At 38.0% G+C, this 21,698-nt stretch overlaps 7 protein-coding genes across 7 annotated transcripts; 3 read left to right on the top strand and 4 right to left on the bottom strand.

The window, feature by feature from the left end:
- Nucleotides 1-132: 132 nt before the first annotated feature.
- Nucleotides 133-1,547, bottom strand: BATDEDRAFT_27170 (uncharacterized protein; the record flags this gene model as incomplete). The annotated part of the gene is made up of 5 exons (XM_006681333.1): nt 133-246; nt 315-482; nt 571-753; nt 870-1,291; nt 1,505-1,547. The coding sequence occupies 5 exons, from the start codon at nt 1,545-1,547 to the stop codon at nt 133-135; spliced, it is 930 nt and encodes a 309-aa protein (XP_006681396.1).
- A 198-nt stretch (nt 1,548-1,745) lies between these two features.
- BATDEDRAFT_27169 (uncharacterized protein) lies at nt 1,746-5,915 on the bottom strand (the record flags this gene model as incomplete). Its single annotated transcript, XM_006681332.1, has 8 exons — nt 1,746-2,642; nt 2,748-3,124; nt 3,185-3,506; nt 3,597-3,685; nt 3,759-3,870; nt 3,934-4,343; nt 4,481-5,504; nt 5,676-5,915. The coding sequence occupies 8 exons, from the start codon at nt 5,913-5,915 to the stop codon at nt 1,746-1,748; spliced, it is 3,471 nt and encodes a 1,156-aa protein (XP_006681395.1).
- Nucleotides 5,916-6,254: 339 nt separating this feature from the next.
- Nucleotides 6,255-7,960, top strand: BATDEDRAFT_27168 (uncharacterized protein; the record flags this gene model as incomplete). Its single annotated transcript, XM_006681331.1, has 5 exons — nt 6,255-6,375; nt 6,448-6,649; nt 6,735-6,897; nt 7,022-7,150; nt 7,253-7,960. The coding sequence occupies 5 exons, from the start codon at nt 6,255-6,257 to the stop codon at nt 7,958-7,960; spliced, it is 1,323 nt and encodes a 440-aa protein (XP_006681394.1).
- Nucleotides 7,961-8,417: 457 nt separating this feature from the next.
- Nucleotides 8,418-10,421, top strand: BATDEDRAFT_17588 (uncharacterized protein). Its single transcript, XM_006681285.1, has 5 exons — nt 8,418-8,706; nt 8,881-8,980; nt 9,073-9,293; nt 9,490-9,738; nt 9,876-10,421. The coding sequence occupies exons 1-5, from the start codon at nt 8,430-8,432 to the stop codon at nt 10,277-10,279; spliced, it is 1,251 nt and encodes a 416-aa protein (XP_006681348.1). The 5' UTR covers nt 8,418-8,429; the 3' UTR covers nt 10,280-10,421.
- Nucleotides 10,422-10,653: 232 nt separating this feature from the next.
- On the bottom strand, nt 10,654-11,447 carry BATDEDRAFT_91292 (TRAPP subunit BET5; the record flags this gene model as incomplete). Its single annotated transcript, XM_006681435.1, has 3 exons — nt 10,654-10,909; nt 11,104-11,357; nt 11,445-11,447. The coding sequence occupies 3 exons, from the start codon at nt 11,445-11,447 to the stop codon at nt 10,654-10,656; spliced, it is 513 nt and encodes a 170-aa protein (XP_006681498.1).
- Nucleotides 11,448-12,146: 699 nt separating this feature from the next.
- Nucleotides 12,147-20,261, top strand: BATDEDRAFT_91111 (uncharacterized protein; the record flags this gene model as incomplete). The annotated part of the gene is made up of 29 exons (XM_006681477.1): nt 12,147-12,586; nt 12,724-12,901; nt 13,010-13,291; nt 13,409-13,618; nt 13,703-13,810; nt 13,894-14,115; nt 14,204-14,359; nt 14,431-14,638; nt 14,753-14,975; nt 15,095-15,307; nt 15,402-15,777; nt 15,851-15,997; nt 16,074-16,233; nt 16,305-16,565; nt 16,650-16,775; nt 16,850-16,911; nt 17,005-17,083; nt 17,158-17,353; nt 17,433-17,520; nt 17,591-17,807; nt 17,908-18,101; nt 18,193-18,315; nt 18,421-18,495; nt 18,569-18,670; nt 18,762-18,888; nt 18,977-19,113; nt 19,183-19,483; nt 19,575-20,031; nt 20,111-20,261. The coding sequence occupies 29 exons, from the start codon at nt 12,147-12,149 to the stop codon at nt 20,259-20,261; spliced, it is 5,619 nt and encodes a 1,872-aa protein (XP_006681540.1).
- A 142-nt stretch (nt 20,262-20,403) lies between these two features.
- On the bottom strand, nt 20,404-21,014 carry BATDEDRAFT_13674 (uncharacterized protein; the record flags this gene model as incomplete). Its single annotated transcript, XM_006681277.1, has 2 exons — nt 20,404-20,720; nt 20,819-21,014. Coding segments are annotated over 2 exons (513 nt in total), but the record flags the coding sequence as incomplete, so codon positions are not given.
- Nucleotides 21,015-21,698: the final 684 nt, after the last annotated feature.

The raw sequence follows: 21,698 nt of genomic DNA, 5'->3' as shown, positions 1-21,698 counted from the left end.
TTTGTATAGTAATCCAATGTTAATCCGCATATTCTATTGTTGTCGACGTGATGGTAAGCTGAAAGATTGCTATTGTATCTCCAGCGCTGTTCTTACAAAAATACAAAACTATTCCATATTGAAAATATTTAATTACATTTGATTGCAATTCTCTCCAGGTATATCTGGCATGCCATCTGACCCTACTCCCTCTCCACCCATCATTTGCTTCATCAATTCGTCTGGTGGGTTTCCAAATCCTTGAATCTACAAAATATATCCTTCAAGGTTAGTATTCAATCCGTAATTTAAAAGTACCAATCGCCAACACAAACCTTTGCAAGGCAATCCATGATTTCTTTGGACTGTTCAGAAGTAGGCTCATCTGATGGGAGTTTTTCATATATCGACTTAATTTCATAAATTGCCTCGAGTTGGCTTTCATATCTGACACGATCATGCTCAGTAAGAGAAGATCGGTTGGCTTCCAGCCATGGAGGATACTATATACATATTCGAATGCATTTATACAAAAACATTGAATTAAATCAAACTCAATAATCAGCCATCTTCAAATGCATTGACGCATACCTTTTCAGAAAGAGTTTTTAGAGGCTCGTATAGAAACTCTTTTTTCATCAACTGGTCTACAAATCCTCCAAACATATCTTCAAATCCTTCCGAGTCCATCATCCCCTCAAGTTCTTTTAACATGTCGGCCATCAAAGGATCATCCAATGAAGATCCACCCCGCATATCTTCGTTGGCCTGAGCCTATTTTAAAGTGATTTCACCCATTCAATAGAGTTGTTAGATACATCAAAGCCCATTTCATTAGGCATCAAAGTGAAATATCGACAAGAGAATAATAGTCTAAAAATAGTTTTTACCTTTGCTTTGTCAGAACTTTCACGCAGCTTGTTCATGGTTTGGGCTACATGATCTTGAAACTGTTTGGGTTCACGGATTGGCTCAACACCTTCCTTTTCTGTAGTCTTGGAAAGGCCAGCAAATGCGGTCCGAAGCTCCTCCAGATTTTTGATTGTATCTGCATCTCCATTCGAGTCTTTCAACAAATCGGCAATTGCATTTTGCTGGGTATGAGATGTTGCTGACGAGTTTGAAGCTGGCTGTAAAAGCATTTCCATATTTTTTGCAAGCTGGGCCATAAACTCTTGATCCATTGCCTCGGTGCTATCAAGATTTGTAGCAGAAGCTGCACAGGACATATCCGACTGTTTGGGAGGATCTGTTATAGCAGCTGATGGCTGTTGTTGCATGGGTACTGGAGCAGCAAACTCGTCCAAAACACCTGTACAGGTTTGAATCAATGGAATGTGTTAGCATGCAACAATCCTATTTCGATTAGTAGAAAGTAATCCATTTATATGATTGAGTTGATATCCGAGCATTCATTGACTTCAAGTTCAAACATTTGCTCAAAGATCCGATTGAGATTCAGTATAAACATATTTATTCTAAATAAAACTCCATTTTAAATAAGGATTGAATAGAATGCTTTTACCGTCCAAGAGATCATCCCAATCGTCATCATCAACATGTGCCATGTGCGCAGGTTTTGAATCTTGGACTTGTCAAAACACGATCAAATTTTAAACCTTTTACACAGTCACGAGAACCACGGGATCTTTCACATTTGTACGAATGAGTTGATTCGCATTGCTATGAATTCGATTTTAACACAAACGATTTTATCTGATTTCAAAACTTAAAAATATTGTTTTTATTAAACTTGAAACTATCTTTCAAGGTGTTGAATCTTCGGTTTTACAAGTTGAATCAACGCCAATCAACTCTGCTGCTGTCAAACGACTGCTGTCAACATCTTTCAACTCGTATGGCTGTAGACTATAATACACACGAAGTCCAGTTCCTTGACCAATATTCAGTGGTTTTAAATGGCTTTTACGTTTATTTTGGGTTTGAAACGTGTTGTGTGCATATTGTGACCGAGCATACCACGAGCTATTGTTGTTTTTGAACAGATCGGCCGTTTTGATGCGTGTATAAGATCGTAATGTAGTTCCTAGGTTGATGCTTTCTATTTTTGAATTATACGTTTGTATTGGTTTAATTGGAGGTAGTTGCATTAAAGATTGTTGGTTGATGGCTGGTGTTGCTTTACCCAGCTGGGTAGAAAATGACTGTGTATGTGACACCTCGGTATTCAACATTGGCGTGCTATGGTTAATTTGACTGAATGGAATCGTAGTAGTCTGAGTCAATAATGGTGGAATTGTAATCGTTTTGCCACGTCCAAGCTCATAAAGTCCAGTAGACTCGAACCCACTCGATATTAATTTGTTGACGGATTGGGTCGTGGCAAAAGCATCATTTTGTCGAAGCCTACTCTGGCCCTCATATTTCATAGACTTGGAAAGACTACCCAACAATGACGACTTTGGTCCATTTGCTATATAATTCGACAAAGGTGCACGATTACTTGAATGAGCTCCTGTAAAAGTCAAATCTGTAGGATACGCATCACGATTTGCTTGTTCTGCCAATGCATCTGCACGTTCAGCCTCAAGTTTTGCCTTTTCCAATACATCTACTGGTCGTAGTGGATGTTTATAGGTTTGGGGATTACCAAGCTCCCACATTGTGGATTGTCCAAAAATGCCAATATACTCTCCTTTAAACTATTGATTACACCAGAGTTTGCACATTCAAATGCATATACAGATCCCATTCAATCAAGTCAGTATATACACCTAGATTAAAGTCAAAAACTATAAATGGCTTACAGTATGCATCCGGATCGTGCAATCAGCCGAGCTTGTAATAATCACATCCTGACTTTCAATAATGTCCATGCTTGTCACTGATCTAACGTGTGCATGGAATGAAACAACCAAAGGCATTGCTGCAGGAGAGTATTCATTGATTGCTGTTTCCTTAATATCAAACACATTCACCCATCCCAGAGCATCAGCTGTAAACAGCAAGGTGTTGGGTGTATTGGATATCATGGTGAAAACGCCTTCATTGCGACCTTGAGTTCCATCTATTTCTAAAAGAAGTGTCCCTAGAATAATGTTCCAGAAACGAATCTGTCCATCTGATCCGGCCGATACCAACGATCCAGCTTCGCGCATTTTATTACGCTTGGGTAGAAAAAGTACTGGATTTGGTCATTTAGGGTTAGATTTGACTCGTTAAAAATATCTGCAAATCATCTTACCTTTATCTATTGATTTACTCTTCAATCGATTGACTTGCTCTTCTTTTCCAATAGGTCGCATTTTGTGTAGTACATGACCAGAGTGCAAGTTACAAATCACAATTTCGCCATCGTAGCTCGATGTTGCTAAAATATTAGGAGGACAAAAGGCCATTGACAAAATATCGTCTTCATGTCGCCCGACATTACCTCCGCTTAGAGTTGGATCTGGCCACGTAAATGTCGGATATACAGTCAGTGAGTCAGGGTCATTGATGAACATTGTGATTTTTCGATTCCATCCTGTTGCCACAAAATACATCGAGTCTCTCATATCAATAAACTATTCCAGTTAAAAATTGTAAGTTTACCAAAAGCTATTCATGATTGATGATATCAGCAGTAACTAGAGCGCATTGATCAATCAACTCACAGCCAATCCAGTAACTTCTGTCTTGTCCTTTTTCACCAGTTCCTGCAGTAGTTGGCCATTGTTAAAATTCCAAATCTTGATTGTCCCATCTGAATTCATTGAAAAAAGCAACGGTTATGCTTAAAAGACAATTTCATCTTTAAAACATTGAAAGTTGTTTACCTCTTCCTCCAGTTGCCAATCTACGACCACTAGCATCGAATGACATTGCAGTGATCTCTGATTTTCCATGTACCTCGGAAAACCTAAACGTTTTTTGTCCGGATAAAGCGTCCTTTATAAAACAAGACAATCAGTGGATATAAACTCGGTAGATTTATGGCAAAATAAGGCTTACCCAGACATTCACGACGCCGCCATCACATCCACTAACAACCTGTTTAAACGCGGGATTATACATGACGGATCGGATAGGAAAGTCATGGCTTTTGGGAGTTTCCGTGACAGCCGTCTGCTCCTTCAAATGATAAGCAATGGGATGGAAAATTCCTGCAATAATACTTTTTGCGTGAGGATTGAACATGATGGCCGGCACAAGGTCGTCTTTTTGGAAAGATGAATCAGAAATGGTTTGCAAGCATTGCTGTTTGCGAATGTCCCAAATCTTGATGTTTGTATCGACAGAAAGTGAAATCACTTGGCCATTAAGTTCATTTACTGTGATGTCAATAATTGGAGAATTGTGTCCTTTCATTGCAGCTATTGGGTGGTTTAATCGATGAGGATTCCACAATCGGAGTTGACGATCTGCAATCATTACACCAAGTTTAATAAGTATCCACATTTAAAGCCAATCAGGAGTTTCAAGTAGCAGTTTAATGTAATTCAGCTTATAGTATCATTTCAAACCAACCTGAATAGGCAGGTTTACTTTTTAAACTTACCGGTACCGCCGGTAATTAAAGCTACAGGAGTTCGGCAATAAGCAAAAGCATTGACACCTTTATGAACAGGCGAGACGTGAACTTTCCATTTACGATTGTAATCCATAATAGCAACAACGAGCGATTCTTTAGGATCTGGCGAACAGGAAATAATTGCATGTAGATCATGTATGTACTTGACCTTGACTGCCCAATCCCCATGCGCTCTACGTTTCCAAAGCGTTCCCCAATTTTTAAGTGCCTTGTTGCTTGCACCTTTTTTCTCCAAAAAAATGTGTTCTGCATGGTCTTTTTGGCGGACACCAATTTTGAACATTTTATCATTGTTGAATGTGAACACATTGACATATCCCGAGTCTGTTCCGTAAAATAGCATACTTTCCGTCGAGTTGGAATTGTTTTTATCAGTCCAATAGTCCAATGTAAGAACGTTGACATTTTGAAGGTCAAAACAGAGTGCTTTTTCAAGTGTAGTTCCATCATGAATTGTGATTTGATGATCATCTGAAGCCAGTGCAACTTTGTTTACGTTTTCCATAAATACTGCATCGTGAATCCATCGGATATGTTGCGATCCAGACTGAGTTTTTGCCTGTTGGTTTCTTTTTTCATCAATCTGGTCTTGGCATAATTGTCCAGCATTTTTATAAGCTCGTTGTAGCTTCAATCGATCATTCCAATAACACAGTGTTCCTTCGCGACTACAGCTCATGTATCGCTTCAACGATTCAATATACTGGATCCGAACAATAATGTCTTTGTGAGCTGCTGCGGTTGGATAATGAGTGATGTCAGCATCGAAAAGACGTGTTTCTGCTTCTTCGAGCATCAGCTTTTGACCCTCAGCGCGAAGTAGCATGTATGTACTGAAATCATCCCAATCAATTTCATTGTCGGTATTGGCGTCTATTTTCATGAATAAAATGCTCATCTGCTCATCTGTGAGTCCTTTTCCCAGAACTGTTGCAAATGCACTCTTGAAGTCCTCTAGTGACATTGTCCCCGTGTTGCTATTGGATGACAGCTATTCATGGAAAAAGCAAAGATATTAGCTGAAAAATTTAAAAAGTATATAGTCAAATGTCTTAAAGCAAGGTATCAGTATATTTAAATGCATTGCACTGTAGCTATATAACATATCAATATTGTATTTCAATGTATTGATAAATAATTGGCTTCTGATTTAATATATTACCCTAAATATATTCATGAGTTCCTTAAAGTGAGCCAGATTCATTTCACGATCAGCCCGATACATGGCAGGATCTTTGACTATATTGATCCTGTCTGTGTTGGCATGAAACTTGATTCCTCCTCGTTGGCGTCCTGGCTTAATGTCAGATGCTACCGCGAGATCCTTTGCTGAGTTGACTCGTGCTAATGTTCCTAACCCTGCGTTAGGTAGTCGCCTGTCGCGAGTCGTGATAGTACTCATTGCGCTGCTGAGGTGTTATTCACAAGTGATCACCAGTGTCTATAAATACTCTAAGAGTACTTTAATCTTATATACTTGGCTGGATTAGACAGTGTATCTATTGCAATAGTGCAGGTTTTGATGTGAAGATGTGATTTTGAACAAAAAGGCCATTTACAATTTTGGCTATTTTCATTTCGCCGAAAAATGCCCTGACAAGATTGATTAAATGTCTTGACAATCGATAATGCAATTCATTTCTAGCCATTTATCGACATACTCAACGGGAAATTCTTGAATAATGGGTTATCAGCCATCAGAGGTAAACCATTGGCTGTTTAATCAGTAGGCATATGCATAATGCAAGAGTTTTTCCAACCAAAACTTACTGTTGCTCATGGAAAGTATCCAGAGATTCAAATTGACATGTTTCAGCACAAACACCATACAGTAGCATATTTACTCACTCATGCTCATGCTGGTAAGTGTATCATGCACACCAATCTGCTACACACTCGAGTCTATCCCATTTAAACACGCTAGTGCTTTGTAGATCATATGGTTGGATTGGTGTCACTTCTCAGTGTAAATAAAGTATATTGCACACCAGTTACAGCAAAGCTATTGCAGACTACAATGGGAGCCTCGAATCTGTTTCCAATCGTATTCAACAAACCATTTCATATTCAACTGGCCAACAATAAACATCTTCAAATCACATTTCTTCCAGCGCATCATTGTCCTGGATCTGCCATGTATGCATTATCAAATTGTTTATAGTTTCATATATTTTGGATTTATTCAAACAGGGCTATTCATGCATCAATCTATCAATTTTAGGATACTGATAATAGGAGACAATGGCACGATACTGTGTACTGGAGACTTTCGATCTGAAAAACGTATTGACTCACTGTCCTTTGCTATAGACAGACTATCTATAGATTCAGTGTATCTGGATACCACGTTTGCACATCCAAACTGGATGAATTTACCTACTCGGGTATGTTTTATATGAGTGCATTTCAAACTGTAGACAAATTCGAGTTTCTACCATTGTGTGCTTTTAGAGTATCGAGACTCGATAAAAATTCAAATTCAAATACTTGTATATTTCAATCATATAGCTTGAATCAGCCAATGCTCTTATAGAGGTCATTAAAACGTACTCTGAATCTGTAAATGTATATCTACAATCAAAAACAATTGGATATGAGCATCTTTGGGTTTGTTTAGCACGACACTTTAATACAAAGGTAAGCAACTGATTTATCTTGATTTGAATAGTTATATCTTGATATAAGAATTAAACAAACTGCAATCCAACTTGTTAATATGCCTGGTATTCAAACTTGTAGATCTATGTCACCGCATCACGAAAAATAAAGTACGAGCTGATGGACCAATGCAAAAAGGCAGACGAAGAGTGGTTGCATGAGTGTACTGTCTCACAGTTTTTAACAACAGACGAGCAAGAAGCTCGATTTTTTGTAGATATGTGTCCAAAAGCTGAGCTTTCTAAAACCAAAGGATGCTTATTGAATATTCATCCATCTGCCATGTTTTGGGGACGCGGTAGCGACAGTGATGCCATCTCTCATCACACATATTGGAAAAGGGTTTCAGGATTTAAAGATTTTATAGTTCAGGACCTTCGTGATAGCATGTCATGGCGACTTTTGTATTCTATGCACTCATCATTATCCGAATTGATCGAATTTGTTGCTGTACTAAAGCCACAACGAGTATATCCTACAGTGACTAGCAGTAGCAATGCTATGTTTTTCCCAAAGCAGATAATGAAGCATTTTATGCTCTTGAATTCAACTGAAACTGCTTTGCAGGCAAGAAGATTGAAGCATAAGAGTGTCACAACAGCAGATCTTGACAAGTCAAGCCCAAGACCGTCCGAGCCAATTTGTTTAGCCCTACCATGTATGGAGTCTCAAACGACTGTGCCAGATCTCAAGTTTGGTCCAAATTTAGATGCTATTGCCCATGTTCGCCGTAGCTTTCTGGATCTCGACAACTTTCAGTCTAAGCGGCTTCGGTGTACAAGATATTGAGGCTTTTAAATGTATATTTTTCTGTACAAATTTAATCAGATTTCCTGACAGTTTACAGCCATATTCGCGTAAAATGGAGTATTAAATAAAGATGCCAAAATGTATAATAGACAACTGGTCCTGAAATGATTGGTTAGATTACAGAACAATATTTTGTTTTCTGAACTGCTTGACAAAGCCACACATTCACTGGTTAAACATGGTCTGTTACTGTCCAACAATGTCGCGAGTAGTTTTGTATTGATTATTCCTGAACCAACAGACAATCACTTTAGTAAAATATGGTTTTGTACGGCATGAAAATCCAGACATTTATGATTATATTTGAGTTGATTTGTAATATGAAAACAACGAATGTTCATTCCATTATCCAGATTACGATGAAAGTATTCCGTTTTATGTGAATATGGCTGTAAATTGGAAATATAAAAATCAATTGCAACTTTACTCAATACCAAATAGTCCAATAATGATTCGTCCTGCTGCTCGAGTTGTATCTGCTTCCTCTCGCCGTCTGTCTGCATATGTGCCTTCTGCGACCAATGCCTTGTTTTGCAGGACTCTACCATCTGCCGTTTGCTCTTTTTCCACCGGATCGCTCGATGGAACTCCTGCTCCACTTCTGGCCAAGAATTTGCAAGTTCAACTCACTCAATCTCCAAAGAAGATGTTGCCTTTGAACCAGTTGGTCTTTGGTCAGACTTTTTCGGATCATATGCTGATAGCCGATTGGACTTCCCATAAAGGTAATGCACTTTATTCATGTCAAACAGTTGGCTGTATTGACTGCTTTTTGAACCATTTAGTTTGACTAGATCTGCCTGTTCACTTGTTGAATGTAATGAGGTTTTCAATCATGCACTAACGTTTAAACATTTCTACTTTTTAATATTTGGTGAATGAATATTTCAATTGCATAGGATGGGCCAATCCCAAAATTCAACCGTATGGAAAGATTTCTTTGGAACCATCTGCAACTGTCTTCCATTATGCGGTCGAGTGTTTTGAAGGCATGAAAGCGTAGGTCAATGCATTGATTCATTTACACGAGGTTTGCTTTTTGTCGAGTGCAGCTTGAAACTGATTGTTGTAATCTGATGTATAAAAATCAGCTACAAGGACAAGCAAGGCAAGATTCGTCTTTTCCGTCCAGAGATGAACGTCAACCGTTTCTACAAATCTTGTAAACGGCTAACTCTTCCAACATTTGAGCATGATGAGATGCTTGAGCTGATTAAACAGTTTGTCAAGGTCGAGTCCAACTGGATCCCTAGCGAGCGTGGATACTCGCTGTATCTACGCCCTACTGCTATAGCCACTCAAGAGTCACTTGGTAAGCTACTCATTTATAAATCTAGCTATTTAGTTTTGTATCATACCAGCACATTTCATGTCTTTGCTGTTCAAAGCTATTTCAGTTTGTGGGGTTGATCGTGCGACTAGACCTTTGAAATGGAACCTGTGGTTTTTATTCAAATTTGGCTGTCGTTTACATTAACTTTGTATTGACACGACTTTGATTATTGCAGGTGTTGGTCCATCCAATCGCTCCATGTTCTTTTTGATTGCATCTCCCGTTGGTCCCTACTACAAAACTGGATTCTCTGCAGTGTCATTGTACTCTTCCAAGGACCACGTTCGTGCATGGCCCGGTGGTACTGGTGATTCTAAGCTTGGTGCCAACTACGCTCCTGGAATTCGTCCCCAGATCGAGGTTGCCAAAGAGGGTTATCAGCAAATTCTTTGGCTTTTTGGACCCAACCATAACATTACTGAAGGTAACGTACTATATCAATCTGTCATGCTAGATTAATGTAATTTGATTTACTTGGCTTGGCAGTATATTGACTCGCTGTTTACATTTGTATCTGGTGCTATATTAATGCTGCCATTTCGCTGTTTTTTAAATTCTTAGTCGGTACCATGAACTGTTTCCTTTACTGGATCAACGAGGATGGTGTTAAGGAACTCCGTACTCCTCCCCTTGACGGTACAATTCTTCCAGGTGTTACTCGTGATTCTATTTTAGAACTCTCTAGAGAATGGGGCGAGTTCAAGGTTACTGAAGGAGAAATTTCCATGACAACTCTTTCCAAGGCCATTGATGAGGGCCGTGTTCTAGAAATGTTTGGTGCTGGTACTGCAGCCATTGTCAGCCCCATCAAGCGCATTCGCTACCAGGACAAAGACTTGACAATTCCTCTTGATCCCAAGGATTCCACTTCCCAGGCAGGTCCTCTCACCAAGCGTTTTGCCGATACCATCATGGGAATCCAGTACGGCGAGATTCCACACAAGTGGTCTGTGGTTCTCGACTAGGCTATTCATCAAACAATGTATTTGTGATGTTTTTTTGACGGCACGTCGATTTAACCAGCAGCTAATAGGACTCGTGTTTTTTGTGAGCTGTTGATTGCAATAAAACAATCGACCGTATTCTTTTATCGTCCATCTATAGCTTTCAAATAAACTCATCTTCCTACATGTATCTACCTTTCTTTTCTTTGTTGGATAATGCAACCTTGTTTACGATTTTGAAAATGTCGGATTGTCAATACACTATTGTTTGAAGCGTGTATACGAAACGGCCGCCTCAATTGTCCAACTGATACGCTGCAAGTACACACGTCCTAACCCATTCCAGCCCATAAAAACATATGCCAATACTGTTTATATATTGAGTCCAAACAATCTTATTCACCAAAGTTGGGGAGTGCACGCACAAATCGCAACAGATTAGTTCTAAACAACTCGTTATTGATTGGTCCATCTGCAGGAAGAAGTGCATTTTTGGATACATATTCCACATAGATCTGAGCATGAATAGCACGAAGGACTTCTACCATGTTATCTGAATTTGGATCTGTCAAAAGAATAAACTTGAGTCCTGTGCCTGACTCGTAATAGTGCAACTTGTATGCGTTTGTCCGATACGAAATGAAATTGTCCCTATTGTTTGCATAGTAACCCAAAAACAGTTGAAATAAGTGATTTTTCAATAGCCAACTCAAAGCTTAAATAGCAGACTTGCATTGAATCATTTCTATACTTTGAATCAATCTGAAATAAGTCTAGCAATGCCAGATCGTATTATTATTCCAACTAGACATGAGATGGTAGCATCAATGGATGCAAGCACATACCCTTGTTTTGGACTGATTTTTGTGATGATGTTTCGCAATGAAAAGACGACACCATAGACTAGTTTAGCAGTCTCCTCCATCTGCTTGTCTATCGAGCCAACTAGACCACCAGACTGTGCTCCTGTATCTCTTGAAAGTCCAATAGTTGTCCCTGTTGTGGCATCGGATGACTCTGTCTTTGAGGTAGAGGGTTTATTCCAATCCGTTTGGAATATGCAGGCGCAATGCCTGTTGAATATGAAGAGTGAGTAAATCTAGCCATTCGAGATATCAGTTAGTATACAACGTGCAGTACAGGTGAAGCAATGTACACTCGAGATAAAGCAACAATGTTTCACTACCATAGATTTAAGCAAGTTGGTCTATATTGAGGAATAAAGGTTGACCGATGCTTATCCAAGTTTGAAATTTAACAAGCTCTTTTAGATTTAAAAGATGAATTTATTGGAATCCAAGTTAGTGATGAATGTTTTAATGAATTTGGTTATTAGTCATATTGCTACTATTGGTCAATATTCCATATAAATTACAATGCTTCTCTTGTACAAATACCTTCTAGTATTATAGCTGCAGTCACGTAAATGGAATATTAGAATAATAAAGTTCATGAATTGATTCTCATTGCATTTACTGGACAATATTGCTTTTTAAACCCTTTGGTTTACTGTTTTTGTGCTCATTCTTGTACAAAAAGACTAAACGAATGTTTACATTTTTGCTCCAATGCATTCCACTTCCAATCTTCAACTCTTTTCTTCAAAACAAATATTGGATGATCGACATGAAAACAACGACTGCATTTCCAAGATGAGCGATCTTTGTTTTATTAAACATGTTTGAGATTAGAATACAAGTTTCTTGAATGACATGATCGTGTCTGATATTCCTGGTTGTGCAAATCCAATACAAAAACAAAAATGGAGACTCCGACTGCAAGACAAATACAAATGTTTCATTTTACGTGAATACAACTGTAAAATTAATATCTATTCTTTCAAAAAGTTGGTCGTTTCTTAAACGTCGATATCAGTAATTCACCAGATATGGCTACTGTACAACCACCAACATCTAGTCAGTCTGGACCTCTGACTTCTACTGGTAATACGTTAATAAATTCATCCACTCCCAAGGGACAAAATAATACTGTAGTTCCTTTGTCTCAGTCAACAGCCTATCCGGTCTGTATAGCGAATGCTGGTCGTACAGACCAATCTACAAAAACTAGACCAGAAGTATCAGTATATCAAGCAGAATCACCGAGCTTGAACGCGTTCATACTGACAAAGCCATTGCCTGCCTCACGTCTTCGACAAGGGGCTATTGAAACAACTACCTCATCAATGCCTATAGCTGCACAGGCAGTAGAAGCAGGAACAACCGGCCAGCATTTGCATGCTCGAAATGTTATTCCTACTCCAAGTAGAGCAGAAAGAAAAACTCAATTTGGAATCGACTGTGCTGAAATGGTGCATTTTGCTAGATGGTACATTCCATACTTGGAAATGATAAACTGCTTCGTCTTGATAATGCCATGGCTTTATTTTGTAAATTCAGTTCAATGGTATTACTCTACGCGACTTCTCATGGTCACTAACTAGCCTGGTGCTATATGGTATCTAGGGAACCTGGCGGTGAACATGTAAAATATTTGTCCGTCAAAAACATAGTGATGAAAACTCAAAAAATCAAGTATAAACTGCCACAAACTCGATATTTTTCTATGGAATTTCCCGAAACCCAAACGCTCAGTGCAGGAATGAGTTGGACAGTTCCAATCACATTTCGACCAGTTGCCAAGGTAGTTGAATTGAATCTAGCTATATATACTAAACTTGTGATGCAATATCTTTACTAATATACGTTGACTGCAATTCAACACGATTGTTATTTTTCCAAAAATCTGTAGGAGTGCTACCATGATGTCATTGAGTTTACTACGTCTTTTGGAAAGTTCTTTTTACCCATCAAGGCTACACTTCCCGAGCATGTATTAGAGTTTCCAAAAACAATCGATTTTTCATTATGCCCAGTTCGCGAAACAGCAAAAAGGACATTCCAACTAAAAAATACAGGAGAGCTAACCAGTTACTTTGAATGGGAAATCAGTGCACCTTTTGCAATTTCTCCTCAAAATGGATCACTCTCTCACGGAAACAGTTGTACTATAACGGTTGAATTTACTCCAGTAGTAAGTTGACTTGAATGGCGTTTGCATAATTTAGAGTGGGATGATAATAACCATAGGATTGCCATGGTATACTACTGTCTAAATTTTAAAACTTTGGTTTTAAATAATTGGCTTTAGGACGCTTCTGTATTCACAGCAACAGTAGTATGTTCGTTTGGAGATAAATCGCATTGGGAAAAATCCAAAGTTCGACAAGCCATGACCGTGAATGGAATTGGAAAGTACTCGCACTTGACTCTTGCATCTGACACAAACATATTCGATTTTGGCGAAGTATTCATTGGAAAAAGCGCTGAAAAAAAGATTGTTCTCAAGAACCATTCAGCGGTAGGTTTGTTTGCGTTGAACAAAGTGGATTGTTTGTCAAACATGAGGTATAAATCGCCAATACTGAATGCCAATAAACTATAGGTCCCAGCCAATTTTTGCATTACTCGGTCGGAGCGAAATACTGATTCATATTTTGAATTTTCAATCTTATCTGGTACAGTGGCTAGCAAAAAACAACTTGATATTGGGGTAATGGATTGAACTATTTAAAAATAGATTGTCGATCTGTGAATTTGCTTTTATGATATACTGATACTTTACTGCAATGATAGATTAAATACACGCCAATGGCTTCTGGAATGTATTCCAATGATTACTTTAATATCAACACTCTTTCTGGAAATACAATTGTTGTAACCTGTCAAGGTTGTGGAACTGGACCAAAAGTTACCTTGAATCCGGATGTGGTCAACTTTCATGACACACCTGCTGGATCGACAGTCACAAGAGCATTATATCTTCAAAACAATGCCAACACGAGTGCATTTTATCAGGTAAAACTGATGACAAACCACAGTATAGTAGCTGATTGACCCTATATATGTGCAGTTTAATTAAACTTACAGTATTACCATTGTTTAGTTTTTAGCAGAACCTGCTAGTACATTTCAAGTTGATAAGATATGTGGAATAATTGGTCCAAATTCATCGGTTGCATTGACAGTCAAATTCTCTCCAACCGAGCCAATCAACTACTATAGGCGTGTATATTGTCTTGTAGAGCATCAGGATGCATTGGTATGATCTAACCATCATTGACTTTTATCGGGTTTGTTGGTTATGCACTAATATTTTAACTGTAATATCAGCACGTCGACTTTATTGGTACATGCTATAACGATAAACGTCGACCAGCAACATTTAAGCCACACCACATTTCCAACTATCAACAACGTGTTAAAAACGGACTCTGGCAATATGGTCCAGAGCAACTCGAAGATATGCTAAAAACTGGTGTTATTTTTCTCAATAACGGTATACTGTCCTTTACCAATGACTCTGTTGCAAAACAGCATGGTATGTTGTATATAAACTACTTGGACAGGATTGCAGCTTTTATTTTCAGTTTCACTTGATCTTGATCTTGTGTAGAAATTCAACTATATTTACAACCGATTTGGTATATTATAGCGCATTCTTCCTTGGTTGATTCGCCGTATTCTGACGGCCTTGTTGGAAGCGAGTATTTTTACGAGAATACTGGACCGACAGTAGCTGCCTCTCTTGTCAATAGCTATGTTGATTTTGGTGCATGTTCGCGTTATCGAATCATTGAGCCTCAAGTTATTTGTATCTCTAACAATACCAAAGGGAAAATGTCGTGCGTATGGGTTATTCCTGGAGAAGCTGATGGGTAAGCGTTGATGCTATTGTTTTCTGCAATGATCAGTTGCATACTGTTGAAGTCATGAAATTCAGTATGTATGATTTGATCAAATATTGATAAATTTGTGAATGTATATATGCTATCAGCGAGGAGCCAACGTTTTCAGTGACACCCAAAGTTGCTGATATCCTAGCAAAAAGTACTATGCAGTTTAAAGTTAATTTTCGACCAACAGTAGATAATTCATTTTATGGTGCTCAGCTGGAATGCTTTGTCTATTATAAAAGCATGCGAAATTTTAGATTGGTAAACGAAGACACGTTCACTCCATCATGGTGTTTGACTCCAACAGTTGCGGGGTAAAATCATCCATATTTAATATTGCTAGTCGTTGATTTGCGCCAAATATACAGATAATAGTCTAACATAATGATCTACATTAATGTGTTTTAGAAACACGTTTACTGCTGGAGAGGATACTTTTATACCAAAAATTTCGTTTGGAGCTACAAAGCTTGATTTTCCCGCATGTCATGTAGACAAATCTGTATATCGCACGGTACAAGTAACCAATTTAGGCGACACATTTGTCAAATTTTCATTCCTAGAAAACAGCAGCCAGCCAAATACCGAAACCAATGCTATTTCCGAGTTTAATTCAAAATCCAACAATGTATTTTCGGCGAAGCCTCAACATGGTATTTTACACAAGGGCGAATCTCGACTAATTGTTTTTCGATTTTCTCCATCCGAGCAAAAAGAGTATTTACAAGCCCTCAAGTGTTATTTTAACAACTCACTTGGCAATAGCTATGCAAGTATTAGATTGGTCTTTTTATTCATCAAGCTGGCTTGTATTGCACACTGCATTCATCTGATTAAAAATGATTTATTTGAAACAGGGTCTTCAAATGCATGGAGTAGGTCATTATCCACGGATTACATTTGATGGAAATGGCGTCTTGTGTTTCAAACCAACGTGTATTGGAGCCATTGCAGTGCGTCACTTTGTCATACGCAACACATCTCGCATCTTGGTGAACTACAAGGTTTGTTGATTCTTGTCACCGCATAGATTAGTTTATAACGATTCTAATCAACTGCTTTGATTTTTTTCAAAAATAGTGGCATATTCCGGAACAATACAACTCAGTTGTATCCATTGAGCCATTGAGCGGTATTTTGGCTTCAAACAGCAGTGCGAATTTGATTTGCACCTTTGCTCCCAATTGCACTAGCAATTACTCGCTAGTATTGCCCTGTTACTACTCGCACGAAATTACAAGTAAGATCTATTGGTCATACTCAAATTATATAATCCCAACAATTAATTTAACTTTTTAATTGTACGTCCAGACGAAACATCTGCTATTGTCAAGAAAAAAGCAAGTTTCACCGTATTTGGACGTGGTATTATAGGAACCATTGTTGCAAAGCCACAAGTGGTCGACTTTGAAACTATACTTGTAAACACTGTTTCTGAAAAAGAGATTTTACTGTTCAATCCAAGTGAATGTGACGTATTTTACACTCTTGAGATATATCGCAAAAAACCAAGTACAGGCACGCATGGGAAAATTGATATAGTAGAAGAGTTATTGGAGAATGATATTACGGGTAAATTCTAATGAATGAATACATTGCTGATTTACTAGATATAAGACTGCCGAAATGTAGGCTAACTATATTTTATCATTTCAGTATCTGAATTGGAAATTGTTCAAAAACTACGATCCTTGCCGGCTCGGTCAAACCAAGCTCTGAAAATCAAAGCATGTGTGCACGAACAAACTCGACAAGAGTTTCATGTGTATTATCGAATTCAAGGTAATAAAATTTATATATGTGATAGCACTGCTTTTTATTGCTCGTACAGTTAACACTTGCACTTACCCTTTCAGATCATACACTTACAGATACAGAGGGACGCTTGACGCCAAGTGTATTGCAAAAGAAGAGAAAAGTGGGTTTTGATCCGACTTTCAGGATTTCAAATAGTTTAACATTATTTACTTGTAAAGATGTATTTTTATTTACGCATTTTACGGGCTTCTAGGTCCAGCGCTATCATTTATGCGATGTTGTCGCAGTTGGAGTTCATCCTGTCGTTCAAGCATCATATATTCACTGCGAGGGTACTGTATATACATTGTAATTGCCATGAAGCGTAATATTTATTTTAATAGCAATGCATTGTATAAATAATTAGGAATTAGCAAAACTATACTATGGGAAATGTTTTCTTTGAACAAGTTTAATGAAATTCTTCGAGAACCAGAAACAGGTCAGAATGCATACGCTGAGCAAACTCTAGACGATAATAATTCATTTCCGATCGATTTGCCTATGCAACTCACTCCAAATCAAAACGAAATTAATTTTGATTTTGGCGCTACTTCAGTCAGGTAAGCTATTTCAACACGTATTTCAGTTGCCATTTGTTAAAGATATATGTATAGCTGTCTGACTATCGCTGTGTTCTAGCTGCAAACCGACACTGCTCAGTTTAACATTGACAAACAGCGGGGTTGTGTCAGTTGATTGGGTGTTTCATTTCCCCAACGATCTCGAGGTAGGGAAGAACAGTACCACAAAGTAATTGTCATGATTTAGCTTTTACCAATACAGTTTGAATATTATAGGTGGAGATTGAGCATTGGGCCGATCCAGGAGACTATACTGAAGAGCAACTTCATCAAAATTTGATATTAGATAATAATATCTTTTGTGTAACGCCAAAGCATGGAAGTCTTTGTCCAGGAGAATCGGTCAATGCTATCATGTCCTATAGCCACGAGTTTGCAGGCTCGCATAAACTAGCCGTAGTGTTTAAGCTTTATAACGGCACATCACAATCAGGTAATACTTTAAATATACGCTGAACGTATGTGTTTATATGGCTGAATTCAATTGACTGATTAATGTGTAATGCTGGCTGTATCTCCATCAATAAACATAGGAAAGGAAATTATGATTAATTTTACGGGATACTCTGTTCCACCAGCCAAAAAGTATTTGCAAATACAAGCTGCCACTCATGAATTAGTTCCGATCTTTATTGGAACCACGGATCCTCCAATCCAAACATATCGTCTAATGAATCGTGGTGCGGTATCTCTTGAATATAGTATCGATACATCGTCCCTTGAACGAGTATGTTTTTGCTTGTGATTCAATGGTAGATTATTTTTTACTGATTGATTACTAAGTACGTATCCTTTTATTTGAATGCATGCGAGTGTAGCTAAAGGAAGATAACCACAATTTTGAAGTTTTCAAATGCCTACATACATCTGGGTGTATTCCGCCAGGAGGATATGAATATGTGCAATGGCTTTTTCACCCATTGGAAGAAAAGATATACGAGGTAATGATTCAGTTGAAATTGCAATATGTTGATTAGCTAATGGTGCAATAGCCGATTAAGTAATGTCAAGTCTAATCATTTTTATCAAACAATTACGTTATGTAGATTGACATTCCAATTTCAATTGTTTCTGGAAAATCATACATGGTTACACTGAAAGGAAAGGGCGAGCGACCATTGGTATACCAGTTATTTGATTTCAGCTGGTAAAATTAGTATTATTTCTAATGCTTTCACCATTTATTTTAAACAGGATATACATAATGAAGAAAGGCTTGATCCTAAATCATATCAAGTCAGTACTTTTGAAACACAGACGTCATACGCTCAAAATCATATTGCTGCTCTATCTCTGGTAATCATTGCACTTATATACTACCCTATTCAAATCAAGACAATCGTGCCTTTTGATTCACATTTGCTAATTTCATTGTTATTATGTATAGGAAAATATTAACTTTGGACATGTTCCATTAGAATCTACAATGAGACAGGTTATTGGGGTTCTCAACACGAGTAATACTGCTGATATTTTTTTCAAATGGAGTGTTCCAACCTATTGGCCTTCTGGAGGTAACGAGCTGATGAATGTATTTAATCTTGATGGCGTATGATATCTAATATTTTTATTTTATCACATCTAATTGCTGTATGCAATCAGAAATCATGATTACTCCATTGGAAGGACGATTAAAACCAGGTGAAAGTCGAATCTGCAAAGTTGTTTTTAGTCCAAAACATGATTGCAGAATTTACGATATGGATATTGTGTGCAATGTTGGCAATGCCACAGAAATGGTATATACATATTTTGTGTTTGATATATGTGCTGTTGTAGTACACTAAACACTCATACTGTGTATTTAGGAAACACTGTCTGCTCAAAGAGATGGTGTTAATATAGTTTCGAAACAAGAAAAATGTACTGGCGTTTCTGAAGCAGTATCACTTCGCGACTCTATACAGACCAAGGATCGCTGCTTGTCGCTAAACAACACGGTAGGCAGTTTGGGAGTAGATATCAGTCGATTAAAGTATCGAACACTGCCTGCCATTTCGTCACCAACCCCTAATCAAAGTCAGTCAACAACCTCCGAATCAAAAAGAAGAGTCAAGGTTGAATCTACTCACGATAGCGTCAGATTGTCACCTCACTCGGCAAGATCTGGTAATCTTTTAATCAATCTGAATTTGAAAACAAAATGTATCGTACTTGAATATGCTAATTGCACGATTTTATGTTTGGGACCTTTTGACAGGTGTCAGTGATTGTGTTCCATTAGAGTCGAGTAGAGTTCCTGTTTCATTTCAGAAATTTGTTTCAATTCGTGCAAGAACATACAAGGCTGAAGAATTTCGTCGTTTATTTAAAGGATACGATCAGTTTTATCAGAACCGTCAACAAGAACAAGTGCGCATTTTTGAGCCAAATCATGACATTGTGTCTAACCAGGAAGAAAAGAATGCAGTTCAGTCAATGATACAGTCACTATTAAGCGATATTTTCCAAGATCCAGATGTACTTGGAATTCCTACAGATACACTAAATGGATCGCTGTTTTACTATGCCCAAATTGCTTCAAATCCCAATTTAGGCATAGTTCTTCAAAGTACTGATTCGGCTTGCACTGCATCAGCAGTAAAAACCATTGACAAGCCTGACCGATTATCTCAAAAAAATCACAGTGAATTTGTATCCGATTTATCCATCATTACGTAAGTATTACTGCTTTATGATGTAGATTGATCAGTTGATGCAATTTTGGTTTGAACTAATACATCCAACCACATCTAGATGCGAGGAATTCCAAAATGCTGTAGAAGCAGTATTGGAGGGAACACTTTATAATCTTATTCAGGAAGCAAATGCTGGTGAATTTCAATGGCACAAATATCCCATTTTATTTGATGAAACCAAACTTTTTGAACAGGTGGTACAGAAATAATAGTCAAAATTAAAAATTGATGAGTTTTGGGTAATATTTTATATTGTTGTCATGATGCTTTTAAACGAAAAGGACAATCAACTCAAAAGTGAACGCATCCAAGCTATAATGCTTTACCAAAGATTGCTGAGCTACCAGTGCTTCAAGCCCGCTGAAGCTGTCGCTCCCAATCAGCTCGGTGTAAATGATATAGCTTCATGGTTGCCTGCGCATCTTCTACTGATGAATGCTCATTATTTTGAATAGACAGTCCTAGATACTCTGCAGCTAATTTCTTTAGTGACTGGATTGAATTTGTTTTTGGGTTGCGGAATGGCTTGTATGTAGAGGTATCTCGAATCGAACGCGATGGATGGGTTAGCATAAGTGCTTCAAAGTCGTGCTTGACTGCATGTCCAATAACTATTCGATCTTTAAGAATATCTGCAACTTTCTGCTGTACTTCTTTGAATGCTCGACCTATAAGCAAGTTATAGTGAAAAAACACGCAATATAGAATTAAAAATCATGAGTAGAACAGTATTATGGCACTGTTTGGAGCTATGTAAGCGCCGTACCTTTGCTTTTGAGAAGTGCTGGGCGAATTCCGCTATATTTAGTTCTATAATCCGTCACATCCTCTTCAGGAAGAACAAACTCGTCTAAAATGACATGACCGTGATAATTGACAATGCTAACTCGGGCAAGCATGGACTGAGAGCCCTTCAATCCTACACCCACCATTTCGCAATCGATTGCAACATATTTTCCAATTCTGTAAACAATATAAAGGTTATTATACTACTTTGAAAATGCATGTTTATGCGAGCACAGCTCTAAATCTTGAATTGCTTACTTTGTTTGGCCATAAATTTCCTCTTTTGCTGTCTTTGATTCCATCTTTTGTCGCTTACCAGTACCTTGATTTACTGCATCTGTTTCATTCGCAGAAACACGACTATTTTCTTTTACTTGAGACTTTTGACTGGGCACTGGAACATGCTTGCGTTTTCGAATAGCTGGTTTAGCAGTACTGCCATCATCAGCTTCATCATCAGAGGGTAGTCCAAGTAAGGATTCTCCAGAGTCCATGATTTTATTGAGAATATCCATATGCATTTTTATCGTATCAGAGGTTTCATTCTGGACAGTATGATCAAAGATAAGCTCGGCGTTTAGTCTAGTTTCATTAGGCTTGCTGTCGAAATACAAAAATTAATTTACAGGTTGCCAAAGCATCATGAATTAGAATATTAGACTGACACACCTTGTACAAGTTGCTGTTTCGGGAATCAATGGTTTCACAGGTTCTAGTTTAAGATCATCAACAGTCTTGGCTTCAATAGCACTGGGGTTCGGTTTAGAGTCGGTATGCTGAACCTTGGCAGTGTTGGCAACAGGCTGCTTTTTTTTCAATATCTATGCAAAACAGTCAATATAAAAATTCATTTTTCGTAT

The sequence above is a fragment of the Batrachochytrium dendrobatidis genome, assembly GCF_000203795.2.
Source record: "Batrachochytrium dendrobatidis JAM81 unplaced genomic scaffold BATDEscaffold_12, whole genome shotgun sequence".
Taxonomy (NCBI): Eukaryota; Fungi; Chytridiomycota; class Chytridiomycetes; order Rhizophydiales; genus Batrachochytrium; species Batrachochytrium dendrobatidis.
Note: the sequence above shows the minus strand (reverse complement) of the source record. Positions and strands in the feature narration are given on the sequence as shown.

What these genes read in the sequence shown, in the direction of transcription:
- BATDEDRAFT_17588 (XM_006681285.1), top strand. Translation starts at nt 8,430, where the DNA reads ATGATTCGTCCTGCTGCTCGAGTTGTATCTGCTTCCTCTCGCCGTCTG. An exon ending in AGCCACTCAAGAGTCACTTG is followed by an intron (nt 9,294 to 9,489) that starts GTAAGCTACTCA and finishes TGATTATTGCAG; the next exon opens with GTGTTGGTCCATCCAATCGC. An exon ending in CAACCATAACATTACTGAAG is followed by an intron (nt 9,739 to 9,875) that starts GTAACGTACTAT and finishes TTAAATTCTTAG; the next exon opens with TCGGTACCATGAACTGTTTC.